This window comes from Callospermophilus lateralis, chromosome 2 (assembly GCF_048772815.1).
Source record: "Callospermophilus lateralis isolate mCalLat2 chromosome 2, mCalLat2.hap1, whole genome shotgun sequence".
NCBI lineage: Eukaryota > Metazoa > Chordata > Mammalia > Rodentia > Sciuridae > Callospermophilus > Callospermophilus lateralis.
Genome location: NC_135306.1, coordinates 21,586,725 through 21,614,681, shown reverse-complemented (window position 1 = coordinate 21,614,681; position 27,957 = coordinate 21,586,725). Strand labels below are relative to the sequence as shown.

Below are 27,957 nucleotides of genomic sequence, written 5' to 3'. Positions count from 1 at the left end.
AGCAGCCTCCGAACCCGGCACCCGGTTCCCGAGTCACCAACGCCGCCAAGGAACGAGCACAGCTCAAGCTGTAAGGCAGCCTGTTCCCGGCGCCTAGGAGGCTAGGTGGGCGGCATCTGGACAGAGCAGCCTGGGGAAAGCCCGGCGCGCGTCCAGCACAAGCCGCCCAGGGGCGCGCGAGCGCCGGCGACGCAGCGGGCGCGCGAGCGGCGGGGTAGGCGGGGAGGAGAGGATGCACCGCCCCTCCGAGGGGCGGGAGCCGCGGCTCGCCCCGCCGAGGAGTCGGGGCGCGATCCGCTGGTTTCGATTAGTGCGCGGAGCCGCGGCGGCGGAGCAGGACGGCGGAGCTGCACCGCCCGCAGCCCAGCGGCGAGGAAGCAGGGCAGCGGGGAGGCAGGGCGGCGGCGGTGCGTAGGGTCCGGCCAGCGGCCGCAAAGGTCTGGACACACGAATCAGAGCCACGGGCAGCGGCAGCCCAGATCACTGAGCCCGGCCACCGCAGCGCCCGCAGCCGCGAGCGCGCCGAGGACAGCGCGCGGGCGAGTGCCCGCGGGCGGGGGCGCGCAGGCCCTGCCCGCCCCTTCCGTCCCCACCCCCCTCCGCCCCTTCCTCTCCCCACCTTCCTCTCGGTTCCCGCGCCCCCGCACCGGGCGCCCACCCTGTCCTCCTCCGGCAGGAGCGCTGTCCGCGGCCGCAGCCGGAGCGGGCCGGGCCGGGCCGGCGGGCCGTGGGATGGCGCTGCTGGACCTGGCCCTGGAGGGAATGGCCGTGTTCGGGTTCGTCCTCTTCTTGGTGCTGTGGCTGATGCATTTCATGGCCATCATCTACACGTGAGTGAGGGGCAGCTGGAGGGGCTCGTGGCTAGGGTCTGGGCCTCGGGGAAAGGCGGGAGTGGGAGGTATTTGTGTTTTGGAGGGGACTGTGCTTGGGAGGGGTGAAGAAAGCTAGTCAGACGCTTCCCTCCATCCCCTCTTCCCTCATACAGGATGGGGTGAGGAGCGAGGGTCCTTGGGTAGGAAAAGTGACCAGTGAAGGGGTTGCAGGGTTGCAGGCTATTGAAAAGCCAGGGGGAAAGAAGGCTGTTCCTTACATATCAGGCTGCTTGTACTGATTGTACTGGGATTCGTGTGATTTTTTTCATCTGGGCCAAGATGTATGGTGTATTGTTTTTTTCTCTCGGCATGGACCACATTTCTGTTACGGTGATGATCGATTCCACTCTTCCGGCAGCTGCTCACAGCTACCTGGAGAGCTCCCTGTGGATTCTCTTCTTCCTGGAAGTGTTCAGTGCGCTCTGATAGGTGTGAAGCACCTGTCCACCTTGAAAAATGTCCACTAAACCTCCGATCTGGTTGTTATAGCTTTGAGTCATTCTTAGTGTCTACATTTCAGTATGGTTTTCTTTTTTTCTTCTAGTTCCTCTTTTATTGTCTTGTTTAGATTTGTACCCTTCTCCTGCCCTCCTTATCTCTACAGTATTTAACAAATACTTCTTGAGGCCGACAAGATACCATTTACTGTTCTTGGCTGGGACATACTTGGTGAGCAAGACATAATTCCTGTCCTCATGGAGCTTACATTCTTGAAGGAAGATACGATGACAAAAATCCAAAGAAGTTTATTCCGGGTAGCTATAAAGCCTGTGAATAAAACAGAATAGGGTGAAAAGGTGGAGACATGCGATTTGTGGCTAGTTTTGATATTTCACTCAGTGTCTCTAAGATTAAGTTTGCCTGCGTAAATAAATGAAAGAATTGTGTAGCGCACATTACTGATGTGGATGCACTTGGCTTTTAGCCTGGGAGGAAAAAAGTAAAAATAAAGAACATTTTTAAACTTTATCCTAATAGGGAGTCTCTTAGGAGACCAGAGGACTTGAAGAAATTCGTTTCTTCTAGGTTTTTAATTTTTTCCCCTTTTTACTACAGAAAAAAAAAAGGTGTGCTTTTCTTTTTGGAAATATTGCTTTTTATTAATAGAGTGTGGCACTTCCTGATGCTATAGAAAGATGCTCCTTGTACAGTATACATTGATATTTCTTTGAAAGAGAAAGAAAACATGCTACTTCCATATTGTTGATATTGGTTTTTGGAGTTTTTGAGTTGTAGGTACTGAACATGTACTGGTGTTCATTTTAAGTATATGTATGGGTTCTTTAAAGAAAAAAAAAAAAGTGTTACTTTTCCCAGTCATAAAAATAAAAATGCTCACTATATAATGAATTTAGGCAATATGGAGAGGAATAAAGAAGAGAGTTAAAAACACGTATACCCAAACATTACCTTGTTAATCTTTTGTGACTGTCATTTCAGTTATATCTGTGTGTCAGAGAGACAGAGCTAGAGCAAGAAAAAAAGGGGGAAACCTTTTCAAATTCATCTAATTAATAAATGGTTATGAGAGTCAGTTTAGTACAAAGCACTGTTCAAGGTGCTAGAAATAAAACATCCAAGGTCTTTGTTGAAGTGGAGCTGACATGTAAAATGTCATGACCATTTCTTTTTATGTCAATAATTAATATCTCTGCAGTTTTTAAAATTATTTGTTTTTTGGTACTGGGGATTGAATCCAGGGGTACTCTCGCACTGAGTTCCACTCCAGTCCCTTTTTTATTTTTGTATTTTGGAACAGGGTCTCACCAGGTTGCCCAAGCTGGCCTGAAAGTTGGTGATCCTCCTGTCTTAGCCTCCTAAGTAGTTGGGTTCACAGAGTGTTCCGCTGCACCCATCTCTGCATTACTTCTAATAGATTTATGAGAGTCTAACATTTTTATTCTTTGTTATTGATGACATTTAGGTTGTTTGCAGTTTATAAAACAACACTGTTTTGTTTGTTTTTTGTTTTTTGGTGCTGGGGATTGAACCCAAGGCTTCGTGGATGCTAGGCAAAGATTCTACCACTGAGCTACATCCCCAGACCTTTTTCAATTTTTATTTTGAGACAGTGTCTCACCAAGTTGCGGAGGCTGGTCTGGAACTTGTGGTCCTCAGCTTTCTGAGTAGCTGGCATTACAGGAGTGCACCACCACACGCAGTAGAAGTGGTGTATCTTTTAAACTGTAATACAAATTGTTCTGTAAAAATGTTGTATCTATTCATAGGCTTGGTAACATTGTATGATGGTGCCCATTTCTCTTACAAAGTATTAGGCTTTTCACTGTGTTTTGTTTTTGTTGTTTTATTAATTACCAGTCCTGTCAAATATTTTTCATATATTTATATACTACCTGCTCCTAAGTATTTTTTTTTGGGGGGGGGGTGTACCAGGGATGGGCACCTAAGCCCTAAGCCATATCCTAGCCCTTTGTACTTTTTTATTTTAGAGATAGGATCTTGCTAAATCTCTGAGATTGGTTTTGAACTTGTAGTCCTCCTGCCTCAGCCTCTCAAGACACTGGGATTAAAGTGTGTGCCTCCATGCCTTGCTTCTTTCTTAAATTTTTAATTTTACTCTTTAGTGCACCTGATATTTTGCTTTGTTATGAGATTCTAGAGCCCTGATTATTTTAGTTTCATTTGTCCCAAAATCATTTTTCAAATTATTGATAATTCCACTCTTTTGAAAATACCATCTTTATAGTTTCTTCTTTATACTTGGGTATTTTAGAGGACTTCCAGTGGCATTTCACAGATTTATTAATCCTTGTATTTATATTTATTAATCTAGTTTTTGTTTTTAATTAATGAAATTTTATTAACTGGTGAGGCAAACCTCTCCTTGTTCTTTTGCAAAATGTTTTGAATTGGTACCCATTTTTATTTAAAGATGAACTTTAAAGTCTTTGTTTGACTCTGAAGGAATCTTTTTCTTATTGTTTTGGTTGAAATTAAATTTATAGCTTCATTTGGAAAAGCCTGAATTTCCACATGGGACCATGATATTCTGCCTCCCTCCATTATATATTTGTAATTATAAATATCATACCTCTTTAGTTAAAATTAACCCCATTTCAGATAAGCATCTGGAAATGTTCTTAAACTTGAGACCACTCTGGAATTGTTTTATTTCCTTTGGCTTAATGGTAAACAACAGATGTTTTCTTAAAATACTTTTTAAGTTTTTTACTCTTGGGCAAATTTTTAGCTTAGTTGAGATAATGTAGAGAGGCTTTGTATTGTCTATAGCCCCACAAAACTGCCTTTTTTACTGATAGTAACAGGTTCCTGAAAAGCATGTGAAAATCAAAGAGAATGCAATTAGTTTGTTACAGTTTGGAGGGCCTTGTTAATTGCAGTAAACCTGTGAATATTTTTATGATTGAATAACCGATGGAAGGTAGATAATCAACAGATTAATTTGTGTATAAATTAAGTTTCATCTTTTTTGATAAGTATTTTTTTCTGGTCTGATTTCACCATCAGGATTTTTGATTTGATACTTTTTTTTTTAATTGAATTAAAAGATGCCTCCCAGTTCAATGAGTCGTTTTCAAACAGATAACTAAGCACTTTTTCATCTCCCTCTCCCAACTGTATTTAGTAAAATTGCAGTTGAATCTCAACATTTGACAAACAAGGTTAAAGAACTTTGGCAACAATATATTGGTTAAAATACTGTGCTGGATAGTTTATATTTTATTAAAGGATATGTTTTCTAAATACATATTCTATATCCTCAAATCCTTTTTTAAAATAAGGCAGCATACCAGTTAACAGGTATTGATACTTCTGAAAATGTGTGCTTGCCACTGGTAGAAATGGAACCTATTCTTAAAAACTTATTGCTCTATATCTAGGTGTCAGATTAAGGAGCATGGCTTCTCCTTATTCAAAATGTTTAAGTAATATTTATATTATAAATATTATAATATTGTAAAGAGATTTCAAGGAAAAATTAAAGCATTTTAAAAACTGGTTATATTAGAAATATTAAACACCATGTATATCAGTGTATAATGGCATCTACTTAAGTTAGTCTTGATTTTTTTTTGTATCTTCTTTCAAATAAAGAGCTAAGGATTGGGCTTTATTTAAAAAAAATAGAGCTGAAGTTGATTAGAACAATAAACAACTATTATTTAGTGAGGTTATTTGTTCTGATTTTATAGATGTCTTACAGTTCATTTAAGCCTGCAATTTAAAAAAAATTTTGGTATCAGGATTGAACCCAGGGATGCTTAACCACTGGGCCACATCCCCAGCCCTTTTTATATTTTTGAGACAGAGACTTCCTTAGACTAGGGCCTCCATAAGGTGCTGAGGCTGTAAGCCTGCAATTTTAAAAGCCGTGATAACTTACAAACTAGAAAACCAATATTTCCAGTGTTTAGAATCATCTTCACGTGACATTATCTCCACCAGCCGCTTTGCTCCTTCCAATTTTAATACTGAATTGAGGCTTAGTCATTTCCTATAATTTTAGATGGCAGATACTTGTTGGAAGGGTCTTATTCCCAAGATTTTTGATTTCCTAAAAGTAGTTGATGACGAGAGCCTCAGCAGGCAGAGTTATTTGGTGATCTTCGTGCTGTTCCGCCCCCCCCCCTTCCCTTTTGTGAGAGTAAGCATGGCTTGGTAGTTGGGGACTGAGGGAAAGCAAACATAGGTCTGAAACTAGGTGTCTTCTTCCCTCTTAGCCCCTCAGAGCCATCTTGTGGGATGATGAGGGTATCTATGCAGGACGGACACCTTTCCTTTTTTTACTGCCCTTTATTCTTTTTCTCCTTTCTTTTCCCCACCCAACTCTGTCCCTCGGATTATCACTTTCCCCCTCTTTTGTAATGTCCTAATGTTTAGCATTAGACTCTGTGTTTCCTGTTCATTGACTAGTATCCACAGATACTAACTGTCCTCTAGTAAAGCAGAGGTCCTTTTCCTGGAGGTTTTTTCAAGTGAATTCTGCTTTGTACAAATACATTTCTAAGGTTTCCAGCAGAGCATTTTATACCATTTGCATAACTTTTGAATGGAGGTTATGTGTTCATTGTGATTACAATTGCAATAAACTACCTGTCAGAAGCTAGTTGTGTTTTTAATCTAAATTTTAGTATTTAGAATATTTAGGTGGTATGAATTGGGGCTTAAATTCACGTATACATTGGTCTGCTAAACCTTGATGAAATAAAAATCGAGAACTTCTTTTCTGGTTTAAACCTGAAGATGCACTTGGACTTTGGTCAAATGTTGATCAGATGTGGGTGTGGTGGCATATGTCTGTAATCCCAGCAGTTTAGGAGGTTGAGGCAGGAGGATTACAAGTTTGAGGCCAGCCTTGGCAACTTAGATCCTATCTCAAAATAACACATAAAAAAAGGACTGGCTCAGTGATAGGTACTAGGGACTGAACCCAGGAGTGCTCTATCCTTAGTACCTGAAAAAAAAAAGTTGATCAGTCAAAGTCATTGTGGCAGGACCACTTCATGATGAATGAATTAAACATTTCGGCAGTTGAGCCTCTATAACCTGAGCCTAGAAACAATCGTATGTTACCTTTAAGGAGTAGAATGAAAATTATAATTTAGTTTCAGTATTCAGTGATAATTCTATTGATTCATTTCTTCCTCCCTTTTGCTACATAATTAGTTCCATACACCTTTCTTTTTCTTTTTTTTTAAGGAGAGAGAGAGAGAATTTTTTTAATATTTATTTTTCAGTTTTCGGCGGACACAACATCTTTGTTTGTATGTGGTGCTGAGGATGGAACCTGGGCCTCACACATGCCAGGCGAGCGCGCTACTGCTTGAGCCACATCCCCAGCCCCCATACACCTTTCTATCTACCCTAGATTATGGAAACTATTTCTGCTCACTGGTATCTTTCCCTGCATCCTTGCTTTCTTTCTAGTTTATCCTTCTGGAACACTAATCTTGGTTCATATGCTTAAAGACTTACTATGACTCCCCAGTGCCTTCAGGTTAAAAATCAGACTCCCTAACAAGATATGTACAGCTCCTTAGCATACCATGCCCTTGTACCTACCTGTTTCTTCTGTATTGTTGAGTTGGTGGCATTTGTCTTTAATATGCAATGGATTTTCTGTAGAATTCTCTCTTCTTTTTTCCTTTTTCTATAACTCCTGCTCATTCAAGTAATTTTATATTTTAATTAATTAATTAATTTTTTGGTACTGGGAGTTGAACCCAGAGGTGCTTTACCACTGAGCCACACCCCCAACTATTTATTTATTTGTTTGTTATTATTTTGAGACAAGATCTCACTGAGTTTGCTCAGGGCCTCACTAAATTGCTGAGGCTATCCTCAAACTTGTGATCCTCCTGCCTCAGCCTACTGAGTTGCTGGGATTACAGGCATGTGCCACTGTGCCTGGCTCCCTGGCTTGTCATATTATGTGTAGTTCCCTACTGGATTAGATGCTCCCTCTGTGTCTTTTCATAGTACTTCGGATTTACTCATCTAAATTGTAAATGAATGTCTCTTTTCTCATTAGATTTTTGAGGATAGAGATGATGTCTTATTTACTAGTCTGTATTCAGGGTCTACTAAGCACTCAGTTACTACCTGTTAAATGAATGATCTTTGAGGTTTCTCCCGTAGCAATGCTGGATTTTTATTTATTCATTAATTCAGTCTCTGATGGCCATTGTGGTTTGAGGTACATCATAGAATTTGGGATGCTTTCAATGACTCATAGATTTTAATGAAACTGATTAGAACAAGTAAAATCTTTTTTTAAAATATTTTTTTATTAGTTATTGATGGACCTTTATTTATTTATTTGTTTGTTTGTTTGTGTGTGGTGCTGAGGATTGAACCCAGGGCCTCGCTCATGCTAGGCAAGTGCTCTACCACTGGGCCACAACCCCAGCCCCACAAGTAAAATCTTTAACTCACTTTTTCTAACTAGTTACAAGTTAAAATAGGAATAGGGCTACATCAGTAACTTGTTTACCTTCAGATTCTTTGTTAAATCTGAATTTTCTTCCAAAGGTTTTTCCAATGGACTGGCTGTCTTTCCCATAAATAATTTTGATACTCAGATCTGTCTTTGGGGCAGTCATAGCCCAGGGCTATCCTGATTTGGATCACAAATGCTTTTTCTCCAGTCATGGAATTTTATTTTATACATGAATAGTATTCATGTGTAATAGTATTTTAACATTAAGTTCACTTTTTCTTTTATATATATATATATATATATATTTTTTTTTTGATGTATAGACCTTTACTTTTATTCATTTACTTATATATGTGGTGCTGAGAATTGAACCCAGTGCTTCATACATGCTAGGCAAGTGCTCTACCACTGAGCCACAGCCTCAGCCCTAAGTTCACTTTAAAAGAGTAATTTTAGGGGATTTTGTAGAAGAGTATAGAGACAGTCTCATTAGTTTCCTTTTGATGCAAAGGTGGCTTTGGGCCTGTGGTGTGTTTGTGGGTGCTGTGTTTTGAAGTGCTTTCTAGTGAGTGCAGATCTACTAAGCAATCAGCAAAATGCTGTGTTCTACATGTTTTCTATACACTGAAGCTAATTCTGTTGTCACTAAAGGATTATTGAATTGGGTCTTACATTCCTGTTTGAGAACTTAATAAGGATCTTCTCTTTGTTTTCTATGGTGGTGGACTTTTTTATATTTTGTAATATTGGTGTTTATTGTCCAGTGGAAATAGTTGTGTTTTCCTGTACAGCTAACTCATTGTCAGTTATTTTTCTTTCTCTGGGGAATCTTGTCCGGAGAGTCAAGGTTACACTGGAAGGTATGCTTTGTATTGCTACTGAAGCCCATTTTGTTGCAATGCCATTTTAAAATGATAAGTACTGTGTCAATAATATTAGTCATGACACATACCAACCAGAATCACATAACCACCACCTTCCAGAACAAAATCATAACAGCAACAACAACAAAGGCCTTTAGTCTTTAATCACTGGGAACTGCTGACATGGACTGTATGGGCCTGCTGATATCAGAATCAACCTAATTTTGTGTGAAATATTAACAAACAAACGTGGTGGCGTGGAGCAGAGGAGATAAATTCCTGGGTTTAGATAAATTGTTTTAACTGAATTCCATAGCAGAACTGTAAAATAGCAGTCTGGGTCTGTTAAGCAAGGTGACCTTTGTCCTTGTGGAATCCATATTCTTTCTTGGAATTGTTAAATGCAAGTCTTGTGCCTCACATCTGGTGGAGAAGAGCTATATAAGGTTGCTGCCGAACCTGCTGCCAGCCACCTGAAGGGGAAAGAGCACCGCCCACCACTGCTGTGGTTCAATTTTGTCTTCTCTTTCCAAGGGCTTCCCCTCCTATCAGGCTTCCCTCTTGCTGAAACTAAATTAGAATAGAAAACTGTAAAAGAAACCAGTTAAAAATGGTACAAAGCATTAACTGAAAAATCATTGTGGTCGATGAGAATAAAAAGATGAAAAGACTAAACAATCAGCTAACATGATGAAAAAGTAACAATTTTAGAGACTTGGATGCTAGGAAATAATAACAAAGCTGGGCACCTGCCTGTTCTCATGTTTGCAGGAGTGGGACAGATGGGTGGAGAGGTCTGATTTGAGAGTCATACTTAGGGGACCTATAAGGAGCCTTCTGCCAGCCCTTCTTCAGATTGCTCAGGTGGCAACAGAAGGGTCACACTCTGTCCTGTCACCAAGTCTAGGTGTGGGCTGCTCCTAGTACTGACAGAACAAAGTCCCACTCCTGGGCCTGCCTTCCCCTCCCCACTGCCACAGGGGGGAAGCCCAAACTGTTCAGGTGTGACCTTATCTCAGATTCCTGCTTTGGACAGGGGACAGGGCTAGGTGCTCCTATTCTCAACCTCTGTTGGTATCTTCTCTTGAAAGAATAAAATTGCTTTTCTCCATGAAAAAAAGGGGGGGGGCAGGCGGAGTTGGAGAATCAACTAAGCTAACATAAGGCCATCCCATCAATTCAGAGGCAGTTAGGATCATGAAGCTAAGGCAGGTATAATGCTGGCAGAACCCCTTAATATTTCTTACTGTCACTTGAAGTTCTTTGAAGTTTTCCCTGAATTGATAGATGTCCTTCTAGCTCACACTGGAAAAAGCAGGACCCTGAAGGTCTCTCTCTTTTGCCTCTGACTCATCACTCACCACCTTTGGACTTTAGGCTGGACTAAGTTGCTTTGAGGAAGCACCACTCTGGTGCCTCCACTCCTCCTCTGTCACCAGAGTTGGCAGTTCCAGTCCTGAGCACTTCCCTGTCCCTGTCCTTGGGGGTGTTAATGTCTTTAGAACACCTGAATGCCTTTTTTTTTTTTTTTTAGATGGTGAATCTAGCTCCCGATTTAAAATTTAATTTAAAAACAATCCCTTGGGAAAACGATACATCTATTGGAATTTTACTATGCTTTCTTACTCCCCAGAATTGCCTACCTGTATCAGGATCATTTTACTCTTTATGAAAAATGGAATCAAGTCATTGATGATTTGTATAGGAAGGCCATGCCCTTTATATACTCACTGCATTTCTGAAAGTATAATAAAATCAAATTTCTGAAAATTAAATGGATATATGTGTTAGGAGGGCAGATTATATTTCAAGAGAACTAAGAATGTTGTTAAAAATCACAAATGATTTTAACGCTTGTGGTCCAAATGCCTGAGAGCTTGCCTTGCCACGGAGCGCTTTCTAGGTGTTAGAGACTAGGGGAAGGGGCTTCCTCTCTCACCCTGAGTGGGGTGGGAAAGCTGGTGTGTAGCTTCTCTGGGGCCTGTGCTGGCCATTGGAATATAATGGTCAATAGAACAAACATAGTCGCTACAGTATCTTCTGGAACTTTTTCAACATCTTCATACTAAAAGGCAGTAGCTTGAAGTTACATAATAACTAGCAGTTGCTTTCTGCCTTGTATCTGCTGCAGAGTGGAAACAGTTCTGCCTTGCTGGTCTTAGCTCTGAGGGAGCCACCTTCTGCCTGTACTAGCCAAGGGACAGGGGTTCTTGTTACCCAGTGTCTTGAGTCAGCCTCTGAGGATAGGAGCATTAAGAGAAGCCAGGACTATGCAGCATCTCTGCCCAGCTAAGAACCCATTTCATGGTTTAAGAGGAGAGCATGGCTAAAAAACAAATGAGCAAAACAGTAACAGGCCATTTTTGTTGGAAAATAATTTGTGATATTCAGTGTTCCTTACTCTTAAACTTGCATGGTTTTATGCTTTTGGATGTCTATAGCACTTTAAATTTGCTAAATATATGGTGTGACTTTAGCTTTACATACAATGTTAACCTAAATAGTGGGCATGATTTAAACTTACATTAGGTGTGTTTTATGCCATGTTTTGACTTAATTTTGTTTTAACCATAATTGGGGGCTTTGGATAATTTTTTTCTCCCCTTTTAATCTTTCTTAGTACATACAAGTTTATTTTATGTTTTTTAAAAAAAGCATTCAAGGATTATACTTGGAAAGAAATAAAAAAATGAAAACAAAAAAATCATCATAATGGCTTAATATAGATATATATGAATCTTTTGGAAATATATGAATTTCTAGTCTTTCCAATTTGCCATATGTCTCAGCAATATTTGACGTCTCTAAATCCCTAATCAAAACTATGATACTTCAGAGAAATTACATTTTGGTGGAAAAGTCTTTGAAATTATAGCATAGGTCTTATTTTAAAGTTATGGATAGTAATAGGTATATTTTTCTTTGTGGCTTTAATCTCATGTCTTTCTCACAGCTTCCCTGTAAGATAGGTACTATTATGCACACTTTTATTTATTTTATTTTTGGATACAAGGGATTGAACTGAGGGGCACTCAACCAGTGAACTGCATCCCCAGCCCTATTTTGTATTTTATTTAGAGACAGGGTCTCACTGAGTTGCTTAGCATCTCTTGCTAAGGCTGGCTTTGAACTCGCCATCCTCTTGCCTCAGCCTCCGAAGCCACTGGGATTACAGATGTGCACCACTTTACCTGGCCTATGGCCTATTATACACACTTTAAAAAACACTTAAAGAAGTAACTTGCCCAAGGGCACAGCTAGTAAGCTGGGATAGAAACCTAGGCAGTCTGCCACCAGCCCAGACTCTTAAATCACTATGCTATATACTGCCAGAGGTGACTTCAAAATAACCCCGGAAGTAATCCATAGGGATAGGGTATCTAAATGAGGATTTCTCCACTTGCTGTCTTAGTCTGTGGCATTGGAAACACTTAGATTATGGTGGAGAAGGCCCCTGCTCATTCACCTCTCCTACTCTTCACATTATTTTCAGTCCATCCCATAATTGCTAGTCTTTAAGTTTCCACCTGGGCCCTCCTCTGTTCTTACAGTAGTAACCTAGTCTTCCTGGGTCTGTGGTTCTCCACCCAGATGGCACTTTGGAATGACATGAATGGCTTAAAAAGTACTGCCACCTGGACCCCACCCCAAGAGATTCAGATTTAATTGGTCTCAGCATCAGGATTTAAAAATCAACTTCCTCAGGTGATTTTGATGTACAGCCTGGACCGAGAACAGCTGCCCTAGACTGTTGATCCATGTTTCCTGCATGTGCTTCCTCTTGGCTTCATTTAGTTCTCCCCGTAGCCCGAACCTGCAGTTCATCACTTTATTATCCTGCGCTTTGCCTCGCTTCACCTTGCCTGGCCTTATATCAGTCTGCCCCGCTATCCTGAATCCATCCAATAATTTATAGCTTCTCAACTTTCAAATCCTGCAGAGGGTAATCACACGCCATGTGGATTAGTACTACTACACATTCATGGTCTCAGATCTCAGCCAAGCCTACAGTGCTAACTGGCAGTACTTTGTTTCTTTATTTAGCTCTGTCATCCATTACCTCTTCTAAATCTTCACCATTCTACCACATTCTTGGCAGATTTATCTTAATTCCTGCTTCACACTGTGGATCCTATCATGCCATTAAATTTTTTTTTTCTTTTCTTTTTCTTTAACTAGCTCTTTCCCCTTAGCCTGTGTCCTCGGGCATTCTTACAAAACCAAACAGATCTTTGTGCTTCATCTAGTCACTCTTTGGCCCTTTCCCTCCCTGCAGGGTTTCAGGGAACTAATCTGTACCCCGAGGCTCCATCAACTACTCCATCCCTGCCAAAAGTGCTCAGAGGTCATCAAGTACATACTAAATCTAGTGGACATTTCAGTTCTTGTCTTGACCTCTTGGCAACTTTTAATGTTGTTCTTTCTTGATCCCTTGAGGAAGAAAACAGCCACCCACATAAATCTTTCTGTTACTTTCATCCTGGCTGTCTTTCTACCTCTGATCACCACTCACTCTTGAACACTTCATATATTACTTTTGATAATATAAGCTATATTCATCTTTTTTTCATGTGATTTCTCTACTTTTTAAAAATTTGTTCTAATTAGTTATACATGACAGTGAAATGTACTTTGACACATCATACATAAATGGAGTATAATTTCTCATTTTTCTGGTTGTCCGTGATGTAGAATCACACCGTCATGTAGTCATAGATGTACATAGGGTTATAATGTCTGATTCATTCTACTACTTTTTCTATCCCCATACCCCTCCCCTCCCTTCACTTCTCTCTCTACCTAATCCAAAGTAACTCTATTCTTCCCTAGCCCCTTGTTCCCTAATTGTGAATTAGTATCTGAATATCAGAGAAAACATTCCGGCCTTTGGTTTTTTGGGATGGCTTATTTCCCTTAGCATGATATTTTATTCATTCTTAACCACCTGTAGATAGTATATGGATGACTCCCATATTTTTGTCTCTAGACCAGTCTTACCTTTTGAGCTCTGTATCTGTTTATTTACCTGTAATCTATTCAACAACCTAAAAAAATACTAAGAGTGTACTCTCTAACATTGTTTTGCTGGGGCCTGGAAATTTGCTGGGGCCTATAAATTTATAGTTTACTGTGGTTTTTCTCTTGTGCAGTGTCATCCTGTGTTAGAATCACTTGGGATGTTTAAGAAAATGCATACCTTAGGCTCAGGCTGGTTCATTAAATTGTGTTCACTTCCTCTGGGCACTGTCCTTACTCACAGTGGCCAACTGCTAGCCCCCTGAGAAAGAGATTACCACTTCATGTCTTAAGAGTAACTTTATTGTGTTCAAAATAATGTTCATTGCTTTCTTCCATCTGTGATTGTGGCCAGATTTTATGAATGGCACTAGTTACCAAAGCCCAAACCTGAGAGTCATCACCTCCTCCACCCCTCATTGAACACTGGCCAGACCCCATGAATTCTGAAGTTTCATTTTTCCCTTGACTTTTTATTTCCTGCCCTTCCCTCTGCTGCTTTTTTGGCTTATGTACCTTTTTTTTTTTTTTTGCCGGGGGACCTTTAGAATATTGCCCCCCTGCCTTCTCCCATACTTGTACTTTTTTTTTCTTTACTTCTGTGAATACAAAAATAGTCCTGTTATCTTCCTTTTAGTCTTTCATGTTTTTTTCTTGCCAAGAGGCTGGGCTCCTTTTCAGCATTGTCTGTGAAGTGGAGGAAGAGGCTATAGCACAAAGGAATTTTAAAGTATTTCTTCCCAAGCTTGAATGTGCCCACGAATCACCTGGAGATCTTGTTAAAATGCAGATTCTGTTTCAGTAGTTCTGAGGGGTAGGGGAGCTGAGACAGATATTTTCACAAGCTCCAGGAGATACTAGGGCTGCTGGTCAGTGCACCACACTTGGAGTGTGACAGTCTTAAAGGAATGCCATCTGTCGAATGTTAGATGCTTCCCTCTCTCTCCTTCCAGGGTGTGTAAATATACTTTTGTGGTTTTTTTGGTACTGTAATTGAACTCGGGCACTTGACCACTGAGCCACATCCCCAGCCCTATTTAGTATTTTATTTAGAGACAGGGTCTGAGTTGCTTAGGACCTTAGCCTTTGCTGAGGCTGGCTTTGAACTTGCCATCCTTCTGCTTCAGCCTCCCCAGCTGCTGGGATTGCAGGCATGCACCACCACACCCAGCCTAAACATACTTTAATGATAGCGTGTATCATGTATGTAGAGAGACTTGGGCAGAAATTACTTTTAAATGAGAGGTGGCCGGTGCACAGGTGACAAGCACCAATCCTATTCTAAATACATGGAGATGATGTTGTGGTCATACAACACGTGTGCTCGATTGAGAATGAGCATGCAGCCCTGGAAATAAGAAAGGAAAATCTCCATCACGATTCACAAACAAAGAAGGAATCCAGAGCAGTTTGCCGTACCTACTCATGTCACCTGCTCAGTGACATTTCTGCGTTGGCTTCTATTTATTGATTTCTCTCCTCATCATTGGTTGTATTTTCCTGGTTCCTTGTATATCTGGCAATTTTTTATTAGATGCCACGTGTTTCAGATTTCACTTTGTGTTGGGTGCTGAATGTTTTTCTGGACTCAGTACCATCCCCTCTGAGTGGTAGAGTCTGCTGGACTTTGCCTGGGTTCCCCTTTCCTGCACCATGGCCTAGAAATGGCCTGAAGCAATAAATGGGGGCAGTTGTAGAGCTCACCCCCCCACCCACTTTTTTTTTTCAGTCTCAAGAATGTGCTCTTGAGACTGAAAAAATGTCCAGTAATGTCCAGTATCTAATGTCCAGTATCTCAAAGCCATCCTTCCCTATATTTTGCCTGATTTTTTTCTGTTTTTTTTTGTTGCTTCAAGTGGAAGAGTAATCTAGTCTCTAATCTTTCATCTTGTCCAAAAGTTGAAGTCTGGAAGAAGGGGGCCTTGTTTTTTAATATCTGTGCAGTACTTGTGTAAGCACACAACTCTGCATACTATTTTTAATAGCTTCAAACTGTAAACAGCCCAACTGTCCACTAACCAAAAGTAGATAAAGTTAGGCATATCAATATAAGGAATACTACACTGTATTAAGCATGAATAAATTTTAGCTGAATGTAATAATGTGGATAAATCTCACAGAGATGCTGTTAGGCAAAAGAAGCCAGACACAAAGAGTATATCTAAAGGGATTCCATTTATATAAAATTTGATTAGGCAATATTAATCTGCTGTTGGTCAGGATAGCGATTACCGTGGAGAGGAGGGAGTCCATAGAGGTGGATGTGCATGAACTTTGGGGGTTTTGGTGATACTTTCTTTTCATGATATGGGTTCAGGTTACAGGGAGTTTTACCTTGGGAAATTCTTCAGACTGTAAATTTACCTGTGTTGTACTTCAATAAGAAAGTACCCCTTAATAAAAAGGTCAAGGCTGTAAGCCAAATACTCTATAGGATGTTAGAACTGGATTCCAGGTATAAAACCTGGAATAAGAGAGCAGTGTGTTCCCACAATCCTAGCAGAAAGCAAGTCATCTGTGCTAGGCTGAGAGTGGAAATGGGTAACCAGGTAAAACTCTGTCAACGGGTAGGTGCCTTAGGCTCAAGTTCATACTGTACCTAATGCGGAAGTCCTGATCTGAGATACTGAAATAAAAACTGGTTCAAAACCAGTAAACCTTGCAATACTTTGTCAGAAACACTCATAAAACTGGCTCAAGCGAGCCAGGCACAGTGGTGCATGCCTGTAATCTAAGCAACTCAGGAGGCTGAGACAGGAGCATCACAAGTTTGAGGCCAGCCTCGGCAACTTAGCAAGACTGTCTCAAGATAAAAAAAATAAATAAAAAATAAAAAGGTGGTGGTGGGGAACCTGGGAATGTAGCTCTGTGGTAAAGCCCCCCCTATGTTCAATCCCCAGTACAAAACAATCAATCAATCAATCAAACAAAAATGGCCCACTTGGAGGACTCCACCCCAGACCATTTTTGAGAAAAGTATAAATGGGCTGCTGATCACAATTTGAAACATACAGCTGTAGGTTGATTTACAACACACTGATCATGGCCAAGGTCTCGTTTCTGTGCGTGGCAGGCAGAGTTACTACATCCTTGCTCCAGAGCATAGCTTTCTTGTCATCCAGAAGAATTTTATAAGAATTTGTGCAACTCCCCTCATTAAACCACAACTTGCTGACTGTAGATAATTTGCCTGTTCTTCATTGTATCTCCAGTCTGTAGGATAATGTTGAACGGGCTCAAAATAGATTTTTCACTAAGTGAACTCTAAATAATGTGGAGCATCACTATATGCCAAACACCATGCAAGTTTTGTGATTTAATCAAAATCACATGCTTTGTGATTTAATGGGTATTCTTTCATTATTTTGGTAGACATTTTATGTAATTTGTATTATGGGCCTCTGTCAGTTTATTTCATAAGTCAAAACAGTATTCTGCAAAGTAGAATCTTATATCCTAGGGGGTACATGACAAGCTCACCCCTTGGGCTATGGAAAGAAAATCCTACTAAAGAGCGATTGCAGATGAGAATCTTGAGGGTTCTGCCATATAGTCTGACCTATAACTATTTTTGAGTAGAAATTTCAGATATACTACTTATCAGTTCTCTTTGCCCACAAGCTTTCACTGCTATTTGGAGAGTCAGAATGAGTTTATGATAAAATACTGCATTCTCAATATGAAAAGCTCTTAAAAGGATAGCAGGTGCATCCATGTTAATATTTGAAGTACAATATTTTAAGGCGAGGAAGAAGAGGAAAACAGGATTCACTCTCAACATTTTCACAAACTGAAAACTGTAAGACTACTGAGTAGTTTAAATGGCCCTTGTTGCTGTTCTGTTCTTAATTTAATGTCTGCCAAATGCAATGGAATTATCAGTGGGCTGGGTTTCACTATAAATTGGTCAGCACTTAATGTAAGTGTTTTGAGACAAGTTTCTTATTATTTAATGGTCACATAATGGGGAAAATAGATAAAAACTAATGAGATTTCAGAGTTCTGTTGTCCACTCCTAAACTCTTTCATGATTCTCTGTGTGTTTGCCTCTTAGTCTCTCTGTGATGTATTTTGGGTGATTGCTACAGATCTAGTTTCTAGTTCTCTCTTACACTGGGTGTATGTGAACTTCTGTCTTAACCTGTCTATTGAATTCCTAATGTCAACAAGACAACTTTCCTTTTTAGGTATTGCGTGGTTCTTTTCATAGCTTCGTGGTCCTAGTTGATGGTTTTTCATTCCTTCTCTTGAGTTTTGTTCAGGCAACACAGATACTTTGCGTTCGGGGCCCCAAACCCACTTGATGGGGTGTTTTCCAAAAAGACTTTTCCTTTTATTTTATAACACTTAGGACTGAATCTAAGATAAGCAGCATCCCCGGCCTCCTCTTAGGGCCAGGCCTTTTCTGCCTTGCCTTTCAGGGATGCTAGATTTATACCAGGCTTTCAGAACAGATTGCCTGTCATTCTTATGTCAGGCTTGTCTCCGTCTCTAGGTCACCCAAGACCAGCAGATGGCCTGGAGCTGAGCATTGGTCTCGGCATATACTCACTGAAAAGTTCTTGTTTCTGACATAGGAGGCCTTTTAAATATTTTCCTAACAGTTCAATCATGTATTTTAAAACATGCTTTATTTTTAACATGTTTGAATTTAAAGGGAGGGGAGAAAATTATATTTTGTTCACACATACATGCATGCATACGCACAGTTTGGATGTTTTGGCTTCTATACACATTTTTTAAATCTCTGGAAGGATGAGTAAGAAACTAATAATCCCTGGGGGAAGTAATGATTAGAAAGGGTGACGGGGAGAGGAGACTTCTTTTAGGAGAACATTTAATATTTTTAGTGATTTCAACCATATGAACATGTTACTGATTTAATCAATCAAAATGTGTGATACGAACTTTTTACCCCTCAGCCATCCAAATTCCTGTATCGGGTAGGTTTTTCCAGACAGCTGGTCTGCAGTTTTATTGGAAATGGGCAAAGGGTGATTTCTGTGGTATTCCAGCTCCGTAGATCCTAGTTTTGCCTCTGTGGGCCCTCTAGGTGCACTCTGGAGATGAGTGATTTCCACACTGTCTGTGGCAAAAGATTCATTCTTATATTTTCCAGATTGCCGTGAACTGATAAGTTTGCCAAACGACAGTGAAAATAAATTGTTGTAAGTTTCTTAGGCTTTCCGTTAGTTTCTTCTCATTGCAGACCAGCAAAAGGCAGCTGGTGGACCAGAGCACACTCTGAATAGCCCTGCTGTAAAGGATGTTCCGTATTTTCTGGTGTTTGATGTTGTGGATCAGAAATTAACACTACCGTGTTCTATGCATTTCTTACCAATTAAAAACGGTTCCATTGTATGTAGCCTGTTTTCTTCCTGTAAAGATGTTTCCGTGGCCATTTCTGAAACATGAGGTGTTTATCATAGCACATCCTCGCCTTAAATAGCTGGGAGTGAGCTTGCAGCTGGCTGCTCGTCGTGCTGTGCTTCCAAGTCATTCATAGGGTCATAGTGTAATTCTTTGATTAAAAGATGCATTGACACTAGGTGTGTGTATGGGGGGGGTTGTTTTGTTTTATTTTACTAATCTTCTCAAAGGTCTTATTATTGTTTTTCACAATTCTGTCAGGACTGCCATCTGGTTGGCAGCAATTATAAGATGCCATTAATTTTAGACACAGTAAAATGTGGGAAAATGTGTCTGAGAATATCTTGCAGGGGACCCGTGATTTTTCTAGCATCTAGTTACTGTTAACACTTGGAGACTTCCTTTTGAGAAGTACTTGCAATGTACTTAAGAGAAGCAGAGAGGAAGTCTTTAGTGCTCTGCTTTAGAAACCTCACCACTCTGTCTCATGTGGCATCTTTTGTTTCGACAGCCCGAGGTACAGTGGACACTGATTGGCAGGAATTTTTTTCAGCAAGGGCCCTGTGCTGAAGCACCACTAGTGAGAACCTTGGCCAACTTGACACTGGCATATCTTCCAGTGTTGTTAACAGACATTTTTCTCATTGAGAATTTTTCTCCTTTTTTCAACTTCCCTTATTCTACTCCTGCCATTCTGAGCTTATTAGTATCAAAAGTCATTATCCCATTTTCTTCTTCCCCTTAAGATGTTTGACGTTCCTTTCAATTATATATTATCTGGACTGTTTATAATTTTCTCAAAACTTTCTTGTTTTGTTTTATATTTTTCTGGCATAGATAATGAATTTTAGTTTACCTGCTATTTATTTTACCTATAGTTCTTTGCCCACCTTGATGGCAGTTCAAGAGGAAGAGCAATAACGTGTGGGCTATCACTGTCACTCATTTCTTCGCCATGTCTTTCCTCTATGCCCAGCATAATTCTTAAGCACCGAGAACACAATAATAAACAGAGAGTCATCTGAGTTCTTCATTGGAACATTTGTTCTGCTTAGTTCTGTTTTTCCTAAACCAAAAGCTTAATTGGTTATACTTTCTTCATTTTCAGGTCTTCTTTTTTAGAAAGATGTCAGCTTTTAAAAATCTCATTGTAGGATTTAGTAATTTATTGATAGCTTGCTATGTGCTTTATTTTGATTTGACACTAATATATTCTCTAGAAATAAATTATGTGTCATTTGCTTTACAGCCGATTACACCTCAATAAGAAGGCAACAGACAAACAGCCATATAGCAAGCTTCCAGGTGTCTCTCTTCTGAAACCACTGAAAGGGGTAGATCCTAACCTCATCAACAACTTGGAAACATTCTTTGAATTGGATTATCCCAAAGTAAGTACAACATTGTAACACTAGAAATGGGCTGGAGCATGTGTTTATTCTTCTCTCATAAACACTTAGGAATTTTCACACTGCATACAGTGAAAGATTTGAAAATTCACCGTGATGTTGGACTATAACATTTAAGCTTCAGTAGTAGTTGTCACAGGACAGCGGTAGAGATGACCAAGGGGTGTAATTTCCTTGTCTTAAGCATCTATATGTCCATCTAAAGTAGTGAGCCTCCTGGAACTTAAGACATGGTCAGGTGCTGGTGGTATGAGTATAAAAATCTTGTTCCAGCTGGGCATGGTGGCGGACACCTGTTATCCCCAGCTTGGGAGGTTGAGACAGGAGGATCTCAAGTTCAAAGCCAGCCTCAGCAATGGCAAGGTGCTAAGCAACTCAGTGAGACCCTGTCTCTAAATAAAATACAAAGTAGGGCTGGGGATGTGGCTCAGTGGCCGAGTGCCCCCTGGTTTAAATCACTGGTACCTCCCACCGCCCCCCCCCCCACAAAAAAAAATCTTGTTCTGTGAGATTCATATGAAAACAGAAGGAAGAGGAGGATGTGAGTGAGAAACAGGGTGTAGTGGTCTGAAATGGAATGAATACAGCTAGGACTAACATGAATCCCCTTGAGAAACTGGCTTTGAGCCTAGAAGGGGTTATGGTTAGTGGCAAGCAGAGGTCTCATCTTACCTAATTTTTAATTTCTTTATTCTGATTTTTAATGCTTAATTGTATTGCTCATACCACTTACCTATATAATCTGCATCTACAACTCAGTGTGTCCCTTCATTGGAGAACTTCCAGTTTTCTTAAGATAGAATTGTATTATTTTTATAGATTCCTTTTAGTATTCACTTTGAGTTTTTTGGGCAAACTTAATACACGTTGATTTTCATATTTAGCTTTACTGAAGGTTTATAAATTGCCTATTTGAGCTAAGTGAAATTAGCCAATTAGTGAAATTACCAAAGGTGGAATGTTCTCTTTCATATGCAGATATTAACCTACAATAAGTGGAGGAAGAATAGAAGTTCATTGAATTAGACAAAGGGAAATGAAAGGAAGAGAAGGGGAATGGGAATAGGAAAGACAGTAGAATGAATGGGACATAACTTTCCTATGTTCTTATGTGAATAATGACCATTGTAACTCCACATAATGTAAACCACAAGAATGGGAAGTTATACTCCATGTGTGTGTGATATGTCAAAATATATTCTACTGTCATGTATAACTAAAAAGAACAAATAAAAACATAATCAATTAATAGCCTATTTGAGACACTGCTTTTCAAAGGGTGTAGATTACTTGTAAGAACAAAGTGTCTTTAAATTTCTACATGCTTGATTTTCAGTACAGCTTAATTTTCCCTTTGTCAGTACTCACTTGCCTCGATTTTTTACCATTTCCTCAGGGTTTTTTTTTTTAGTTATTTTTGCTACTTGGAGGCTCTTCCCTGCTGTTTCTTTAGTCTCTGTAATCTGCACTATCAGGTGATGATGAACATACCACACTTCTCAGGGGGATCGGTGTTCATGCTCTTTCTTTGAGCCCTTATTTTTCTTGGTGCAGCACCAATGAAAAGAACAGCAAAGACACAGCTATGGTAGCCTTAATAGACATGAGTATCCTTCAGGTTTTTTAGTGTTATTTTTATATTATCACTTTGTGAGTTTTAGATTTATGTATTGAGAACTAATTAAAGCAAAATTTTCTTCTGGCCTATTATGTGTTTATTATTTTAAAAATTTAGAGATTTGAATTATATGTATATATTATATAGTCAAATAAATATGTCATTTTCAAAAAATAAGATAATTATATGTTTCCCCCTCTAACTAGAGATGCAAATTGGAAAGTAATAGAAATAAGATTAATTATAAATTACAATTTGGAAAGAATGATAGAAATAAGATTAATTATAAAGTAACTTTTACAAGAAGAAAAATGGAAGCTTTCAAGACCCACATTATATAAGTAAATGCAAAGGAAAATTTATTTTTATGAATGAAATATTTTCATTCATTATGAATAAGTATTAGGGCAAAGCTTAGAATTATAAATCATATACCTTTATTGATACGGAATGTGATCTCATTTTACTTTCTTAACCATCATCTTATCCTTTCCCCATTCAGTCACCCCACCCTCCTCCACATTCAGTCACTCTTTTTTTTCCATGCATTGCAATTGTTTAATTGATGCATAATAGTGGGATATGTTGTGACATAGTGTTTTCATTCTTTTCTTGCTTTACTTCCTAGAAATTGTTTGGTTTTGAAAAAGGTTTTGACCAAATATAGTACTACCTTGCCTTCACATGGCAAAAGCTCTTTCCCAACCATTAGATATGATACAGTCCTGTAAGCAAATGATAGTATTATTTGACAGATTAGCAAACCAAGGTACAGAGAGGATAAGTGGTTTGCTCCAATTCACTGAATCATAAAATGCCCAGAATAAATACTAAATTTGTTAAAGTACTGTAGTTGTCTCTCTGCAGGTCACTTAATAACTAAGACCATGTTCAAGTGTAAATAAATGAGTTTGAATTCTAGAATTCTAGTAACCTTTCAATTCCAGGCTTAAAAACAAGATTATGTTTTGTGCAAAATCACCTCTGATCTATACATGAAATGCTGCCTCAACCAACATTGATTTGACTACTTTGCTTCAATCACTTTTAAGCCTTGGTTATTTAATTTTTATGTTGCAGCCTTTCTGAGGTGATAAGTCTTGGGATTTAAATAGTTGAGGAAGTTTGTGCAGCCTTTAGTTAGTGTTCTTAAAAATAACCCTGGGAACATATGTTCCATTAATTATGAACACTTGGGGTGAATCTGTAATTGATTTCTTCTGAATGAAATTTTTTAAAAATGTTATAATTCAGGATTATTTCAAGCTCCAGTTTCACTTAGGTCTTTTACCATTTGCAGTATATCATTGAGGTATTTGAGTTAGTTGAAGACAAAGCTATTTTAGTGCTCTTTATGAAATGAGAACCAGCATATGCAGAAGATTATTCCTATTCTAAGACAAACAAGTGTATTTTATAATTATAAAAGCTGTGTAAATAGAATATTTGGAAACCAGAGGAAAAGTGCAAAGTGCGTGTGAATTAGGTACTACTGTGCTTGGTCACGCGTTTTACTTGTTCTGTCTGTAGTGAAACATTTGCAGTAATAAATTAGACCACTGAAATCACAATTCTTTTTTTTTTTTTTTAAGCTTATTTTTTTTTTTTTATTTTATAAGTACAAAATGTTCCCACAAGTATTTGAAATCACAATTCTGAGTGTGAACAGATGCAATGTTTGTGTCACCGGAGGCAAGTAATCACAAAATAAATAGTCACATGACCGCCAGGCCCAGCACACTTTAGTGTTTGCTTTTTGTTGAGTGTGAAGGTCATTTTACAAAAGTATGGAAATATCTTCCTTCTGGACATAAGTTTTTCCTCTGCTATTTGATTTGGAACATCATGGGCCATTTTGGGGAAAAAGGGTAGAACATATGTTGAAGTTTTAATTTTTCATTTAATTTTGGGCATTTGCAAGAATATTTATTAGTGGTACTTGTTCTGAATTTCTAGGTTTCAATTTGGTAAGATTATACTAATTGCCCTGAAAGATTTCTGTGCTTGAAATGTCTTATAAATCCACCCTCATGTTGATGCATATTCTTTAGGAGAAGACACAAGAATGAAAAAAAAAATGATATGATTCATTTTCTGCAAAATTGAATGCTCATTTGGCATCAGCATAGGAGAGGTTTTGGGGGAGATCCAGCAGTAGCAGAAGGATTCAGCATTATGCATCTAAAGTGGCTTGCTAGCTTCACTTCAGCCATGTAAACACTCTTAAAATTAATGGTCAGTTTTTAACAATATAGCTATGGTAATTAGACTTTTTTTCTTCTCTCTCTCTTTTGCAAATATAGAATTGGTTTAAAATGTTACAAGTTCAGAGCTATGTTTTAGATTCCTCATTGTCGGTGGTGCAGTTATCCTTATGAGGAATATTTATCTAATGCTATAGTCATCTAACAAAGAATTAAAAGACTTTAAAATAGAGGCTGGGGTTATGTCTTAATGGTAGAGCACTCACCTCCCACATGAGAGACCCTGGGTTCGATCCTCAGCACCACATAAAAATAAATAAACAAAATAAAGATATTGTGTCCATGTATAACTAAAAAAAATTTTTTAAAAAAGACTTAAAAATAGGATCAGTTGAAAGCTCAAGTACAAGTATTGTTAATACATGTAGTAAAATGAAGTCTGAAAGATGAAGAATTTATCGAATGAATTTGATAAACTGTATCAACAATCTGTTTTTTGAGACTAGATAACAAATATTCAACCTTACCTGTCAAAACTTTGAAGTCGGAGCAGTTTTCTTATAAAACATCTTCTTTCTGGCATCTTTCTTTTGCTTAGAAGTTACCCCAGACAAATGTTTTAACAAATATGTTCACCACTGACTCTGTGCGAGTAAATGTTCTAGGCATTTGGGGTTAAAGTACCTTCTGTCATAAGATCCAATTCTGTTGTAACCCAAATACTACAAAATTGTAAATATGATGTGAGAAGTAGTTATTTGTAAATAATAACTTAAGCTATTTCAAGGATTTCTACTTGATAATTCAATATAATTGATCCATGCATGAAAACATTTTTTAGGACCGGAGGTGTAGCTCAGTGGTGGAACATATGGTTAACCTGCACAAGGTCCTGGATTTAATCCCCAGCACTGGAAAACAACAAACAAACAAAAAACACAAAACTTCTATTTTAAAGAGATATTTTATCCTGTTTATTACAGTAAAACGTTTACTTTTCTAATGTCTACAAGACTGAATCAATGGGATTTTTAAAATATTTGTACATTTAAATCTGTTACTTATGCAGCTTAATATATTCATAAATTCAAAAAAGTCATCATTATTGCAATTTTATATATTCAGTTCTTAAACATTAAAAGACTGGATATTCTTGCTTGTGGATTTTTTTTATGCCTATCTTGTTCTCAGCTTTTTAGTCATTTCACTGTTTTTAAAGAAAATGGGGGAAATTACTTTGTTTGGCTATTTGCATAGCAATCTTACTAAAGACTTAATGGAAACTAACCTTATGCCTTGTTTGGAGTTTTAAGTCTAGAGTTCATGCATTCAAACAGTATCTATTTAAAGTAGAATTTACTCTCTTAGATCCCTTGCAGATGTATAAAGTAAATGTTTTCTTGAAACACCTTAAAAGTGCTTTTTAATAGACACTGTTTTTTAACATATGTATTTATACCTAATCCTTTAGAGCGTGTAAAAATACTTGAAAGTTATTTTTGTATGAGCTAAAAAGCCTCTCACCAATTTAATATCTTGTGTCAGTTACAGTGTAGTTGGAATGATTTAACTATTTTAATACAGAGATTTCTAGCAAATCAGATAAACTGAAGACAAAGGGGTGGTGAAAAGCAAAGAGTCCTCATTAAAATTTGATACTTTAGGAAACACTTGGAATGCTTCTTCCAATTTGGTGTCATTTTTAATATCAGAAACATATATACAAAAGCTATGTGTCTTAAGAGTCTGCATATTTTTTGGATAATGTGATATTGAGTTTCATTTGCACTCTGGCTAATCGGAAGGTATTTGTTTATATTTTGGAATTAAGCCTAAGAGGTGTCATCAATAAAAATTTAAAACTTTAAACCTTGCATCTAAATACAGTTCAGCTGTACGTCCCTTAAAAAAAAATATATTAGCTAAACCTTCTTCACTGACCTTAGTCCTGGTCTTTCTGGGCTTAAGCCCCACAGTGCTGAAGATTGAACCCATGACATTGTGCTTATAGGGAAGCACTCAGGCTGAGCCACATCCTGAGCCCTGCAAATTTCTTTATTGCCAACCTTTGGTGAAATAAGGTGTATTTGGCAAGTGGTGATTAATTATTATGCTCAACAGTACTGTGAACATTTCATTTCCACTTTTTACTTGTGTATGCTTATCAATAGACTTAAATAAAATAGTCCTTCCTATTACCCAAGTTAGTTCCTGTGTATTAGACACTTAAAATGTTATGTCCGTAGCTCTTTTTGTTTTTTTAGAACACACAGCTTTGTAATTTTTTCATGGACATAATTAGCTTCTTTTCTGTGCTTAAAAATGTTCAACCAGTTTTAGAAAGAGAATCTGGTAGGAAATTTGTCGTTGAGTCAGCATGAATTTATCACCACTTATGGTAATATTATACTTAGAATATATACCCTACAAAATAAACATCTTTATATGTGAGAGCAAGCACTTTTAGCATTTAGTAGTTTACTAACTGGTAACTGAGAATTTCAGCTCAAGATGTTGTGAACCTGGCTACGCATCAGAATCACCCCCAGAGCTTCTGATTCAGAAGTCTAAGAATAGGACCCAATCCTCTTTTTTAAAATAAATGTCCTAGGGTAATTTTGACACAGCCATTCAAGTGTGAAGAAACGACTTTCTGACTAAACGTAGCACTGAGCAAAATGAAATCCTGAGTATTTTCATAGTTGTAAAGCTGGCAAAGCATGATTTTCATGATAGTAAATGTTCAATCAAATAAAACTATATTTTATTTCAAAAAAATTATATAATAAAATAGATCTCATCTCATTTTGTCCTTTAAGTGTATCATAATGGGCTTTTACTTGTAATTTATAGCACCTTTATGAAATAATATTGAGTTTCAAGACAAAGCTTCCAGAGGATAGAGGATGTGTTTATATTGCTTCCTTTCAATGTTGCTTTTTATTCTGCTGGTGCCCTGTGAGCATTTAGCCTTCAGTGACGAAGGCCCTGGAAAAGCTCCAGATCCAGTTTACCCACTAGAGCCTGCCTGTCTGGGAATGGGCAAGACCTCAACCTTGGGCACTGCCCGCCTCTGCCCTATTCCTTCAGCTTGCAAATAGGTCCCTGTCTTGGATGATCTTCCCTCCATTTAAGCAACACTCGTTACCATCAGTGTTTGCAAATACTCTATTAACTTGTAAACTTTGTATATGTCTTTCTTATGCTTTTGATCATTTGTAAAAGCTATCAATAACTGCTTATTTTTGAAGAGGTTAATTTATATAAAACATCTTCTTTGGCTAGTATGAAGTACTCCTTTGTGTACAAGATCATGATGATCCAGCCATTGACGTTTGTAAGAAGCTACTTGGAAAATATCCAAATGTTGATGCTAGATTATTTATAGGTAAGCAACAAATTAATTCTATACCACCATTTTGTTTTGTTAATATTCTTAGTCTTTTCTGCATTAAACTATATATTATGTATTTGCCACCCAGTGATGTTATTAGCATGTTTGCTCTAAGCATGTGTTTTGAGGAGTGAAAGATGCTTACATTCCTTTGAGAAAAGTTATCAAAACAAAGGATTTTGTTTTTTTTCCCCAAAACCTGTGATTTACAAAACATACCAAAAAAAAAAAAAAGACATTTTACTCACCAGACACTTGAACGTTCTTTTGGCAATATTTTCATTGTGTA

The 27,957-nt window shown here is 38.4% G+C and overlaps 1 protein-coding gene across 1 annotated transcript in view; it reads left to right on the top strand.

The window, feature by feature from the left end:
- Positions 1-325: 325 nt before the first annotated feature.
- Positions 326-27,957, top strand: part of Ugcg (UDP-glucose ceramide glucosyltransferase) — a 37,476-nt gene continuing 9,844 nt past the window's right edge. The window contains exons 1-3 of the mRNA XM_076845680.2: positions 326-830; positions 20,293-20,434; positions 27,560-27,662. Of these exons, the coding sequence (XP_076701795.1) occupies positions 733-830; positions 20,293-20,434; positions 27,560-27,662 (343 nt within the window). The 5' untranslated portion in view covers positions 326-732. The remainder of the gene's footprint in view (positions 831-20,292; positions 20,435-27,559; positions 27,663-27,957) is intronic.